Source organism: Miniopterus natalensis, chromosome 14 (genome assembly GCF_054644295.1).
Source record: "Miniopterus natalensis isolate mMinNat1 chromosome 14, mMinNat1.hap1, whole genome shotgun sequence".
NCBI lineage: Eukaryota > Metazoa > Chordata > Mammalia > Chiroptera > Miniopteridae > Miniopterus > Miniopterus natalensis.
In genome coordinates this window covers 7389275-7392854 of record NC_142094.1, presented here as the reverse complement: position 1 = coordinate 7392854, position 3580 = coordinate 7389275, and the positions used below count along the sequence as shown (strand labels likewise).

Below are 3580 nucleotides of genomic sequence, written 5' to 3'. Positions count from 1 at the left end.
ACAATATATCCAAAACCAGGATAAAGTTGAACAAAGGAACAAAATGGGAGATGTGACCAAAACCTGAGGCAAAACAAACAGCCCAGGGAAGAGAGCTGATGACTCAAAGAGCACTCGTCTTGGGTGTCAGCTGCACAGGTTCTTGGTTAAGGGCAGGCCAGAAAGACAGTCAGATATAGCTATTCAATCTCCTGCTGCCTGGCCCTTTGCCAGATCCCATGTGTAGAGCCAGCCCTAGGAACCTCACAGTGAGGCCCCTCAAGAGCTCTGGGTCCAGTCACTACCTACTCTGCTGGAGGGCAGATGGGTCTGGACAGGCAGAGCCAGGCCTGGCCACCCCATCCAAAATGATCTGACCACTAAGTAATGTTGATGTTTCCTTTCCTGAAAGGAGAAGCTGGCTGGTCCACACACAGATGAAGCCTTGGACCTGGCTCAGCATCCAGAAGACTGCTCCATGACCTCCATAGTGAGATATTCATGCTCACTGTAACCCTTTCTCCATTTTCCCCGGCTGGCTAGAGGAAGGGGGACCCCCTACTCCTTTCAGCCTGTACTCCATTAAGCCAGACTCCAAGACTTCCTGCCCCTCCCACTACTGAAGGTCACTGGGAGGCCCAAAGATGTGAGGAAGCTTTGGAAGAATCATGACACATCACCTAAAGCACATCAGCTCAGTGGCCAGAGTGTGGAACAAAGGAGGCTGGAGTCACGGCCTTGAGTACAGTAAGCCTCAGCAGTGGCTCAACCCTGGAGAGGGTCACAGAGTCCCTGGATGGCTGTCTTGTCAAGAGAGGTCCTGGGAGGCAAGGAAGAGCAGATGATAGGATGTGGCTGCAGGAGCCTGAGCCCTTCTCATGCCACAGCGTGACACAGGGAACCAGTCCTCAGCCAGGCAGCCACCTTTTCCATCAGCCGACCATGCCAAGCCTCCTGGTGCTCTCTCCCTGTGCCAGGACCTATCCAAGGCATGGAGGATACGAGCTCTATGACAATACAGATGTCACCCTCAAGGTCCTCACTATCTTATCATGGAGAGATACTTACAGGCTTATTTCCATACAAGATGGCACATGCAGTGAAAGAACAAAAGGATGGAGTAGTGTGTGAATCATGGAATTCCTGCTGCTCAGGGCTGATTTTCCTACTGCAAAGGAGTGTGAGGACCCAAGGCTTCCAGGATTGGACCTCTGCTATTGGGATTGCTAATCAGATAACAGTAATTCCACTGTCTTGCCTCCATAGAATTCTTTATCATTTACAAAGCCTATCCACAAACATCATCTCTCACAGAGGTTAGGAGCTGACCAAGGTCCAGAGCTGTGACTCAGTGTGCTCCTTCCCTCACCCCACAGTGACCTTGCAGTCTCATTGGTAAAGGTGAAACCCCTGGGTTCCCAGACTAGGCATCTGTTGCTGAGCTACCAAAATGAACCCTGCCTGCTACTTGCAAACCATCTCTGGCTCTGGCATCTGCTCAAGCTGTAAGGCATGCTGTGACCTAAAGAATCTAGACTCAGAAGTCCCCCATGAACAAACAGCTGAACCACCTGAATGTCAGGCTTCACAGGCAAATAGATGCAAAACTGGGCTCTTACCAACCTACCTGGGCCCAGAAAGCCAGGATTGATGGAGTACCACCCTCAGCTTACAGCATGCCCACTTAGCTAAGTGAAGAAGCCTGACAATGAACATGGCAGGGAGAAGCTCTGGACCTGGCTAAATGGGGTTGGACCTGCCACTGAGCCTCAGAGACCCTTTGGAGACTTCTGTGTGTACTGTGGACAGGGGCAGATGCTCAAACTCCTCCACAGGGGTGCTCTGCTGACAAGTCAGCACCAGGGCCTTGACCTCCTTCTTGAAGTTTGTGTTGAGAAAGCCATAGATGAAAGGGTTGACACAGGTGGAGGCCATGGCGAGCAGGTGGCACACCAAGAAGATGAGGTTGCCATGACAAATGGGAATGGCCTCATGGTACCAGTCTTCCAGACTGTTGAACACATGCAGGGGCAGCCAGAGCAGGGCAAAGGCAGCCACCATTGCAACAAGGATCCCGTTGATCCGCTTTATCTGCCAAGCCTGCGAGCTATAGGAGCCCTTGCGGAACACCCTTCTCTGCTTCCTTAGGCGCTGGTAGATGCGTACATAGCAGACCAGGATGAAGGCCAGTGGGATGCAGTACTGGAAGAGCAGCAGGAAGGTGGTATAGATGATGCGGTGGTGGTACAGTGGCCAGGACTCAGTACAGACCACCTTATCTGCCAGAAATTCCAGAGCCTTGGAATGGTTCTTGTGAAAAACATCCTCCAGGACGCTGTTGGCCAGGAAAGGCAGGGAGAGGAAGCAGGCAGTGAGCCAGATGACCACAATCCCCAGGTAGGCCTGAGAGACACTGGGCTTCCAACCTGTTGGGTTGATGATGAGCTGATGCCTCTCTAGGGCCACAAGGACAAGCGAGAGGATGGAGACTGTCACTGACATACATTGGATGAAGGCTGACATCTTGCAAAGGGCCTCGCCAAAGACCCAGTAGTCCATGATGGTATAGATGGCCGTGAGCGGCTGGCAGATGAGGCACATGAGGAAGTCGGAGAAGGCAAGGTTGGCGATGAGCAGGTTGGTCACATTGGCCTTCTCCTTCTGCCTAATGGTCACACATATAAGGCAGAGATTGCCCAGGACCCCCACAATAGTCTCGATGCTATAGGAGGTGACAATAAAGACCATCAGGTCTAGAGAATCCTGGCAGTGGTCAGAGAAGTTATACAGGATGCCCTTTGACTTACTCCTGTTTTGACCCTGCAGGGATCCTGGGAGCAGCAAGGATGGAAAATGAGAGATGTTCATGGTGCATGTGAGAAGATTCCAGGAGGTTCAGTGACGACACCTGCAAAGCAAAGGCAAAGAGGCAAATAGTACTCAAGGATTGTGCTTCCTGTGTGAAGTCCAGGGAGCAGAGGGGTGCAGGTAGAGATGTTCATGGCTGCTTGGACCCGAACGCTGGGACTTAGAGGACCCATAGTCACACAGCTAGTAAGTTAGAGGGCCCAAATTCAAACCCAGATCTGTCTGATGCCAAAACTTGTTCCAGAAATTGTCCTGACCTCAGGCCTTGAGGCAGTTTTGATAATAAAAAATATTTGGATTGTTGTATGCAAAGTTCAGGGAGAGAACAGCTCAGGGAGCATGAGTAGAAATCTCCTTGTCACATTTTATCTAAATAGAAACAACACCAATGCCACCATGTGCTAAGGTCCTTCCACGGCATGTCATGCCCTTTAGGACAGATCTAAACCTCGGGCCTTGACACACAGTGCGATCTTGGCCTCAGCCACTACCTGCCCTGCCAGCCTTGTTTCTGAGATGACACATGGCAAAGTTGAAGGCTGCCAGGTATGCAGAAACTGGGTCATCAGCACACCGGCTCTCTCTTCCCACCCACCATGTGTACACACATGTCTGGCCAAAGTCATGGGACACCCACCACTCTTCCTAGGGGTTCCCTGCATGCCTACGCTCAAGTCACCTGAAACAGCTTCTGGTTCCCAAATACAGCTTCCTGGCCCACACCTCCATGCCC

General features: G+C 51.5%; 1 protein-coding gene across 1 annotated transcript; it reads right to left on the bottom strand.

The window, feature by feature from the left end:
* Window positions 1-1719: 1719 nt before the first annotated feature.
* On the bottom strand, window positions 1720-2847 carry LOC107538480 (neuropeptide Y receptor type 4-2). Its single transcript, XM_016214739.2, has one exon. It carries the CDS (start codon window positions 2845-2847, stop codon window positions 1720-1722), a length of 1128 nt encoding a protein of 375 aa, XP_016070225.1.
* Window positions 2848-3580: the final 733 nt, after the last annotated feature.

Coding starts and splice junctions, on each gene's coding strand:
- LOC107538480 (XM_016214739.2), bottom strand. CDS start 2,847: ATGAACATCTCTCATTTTCCATCCTTGCTGCTCCCAGGATCCCTGCAG.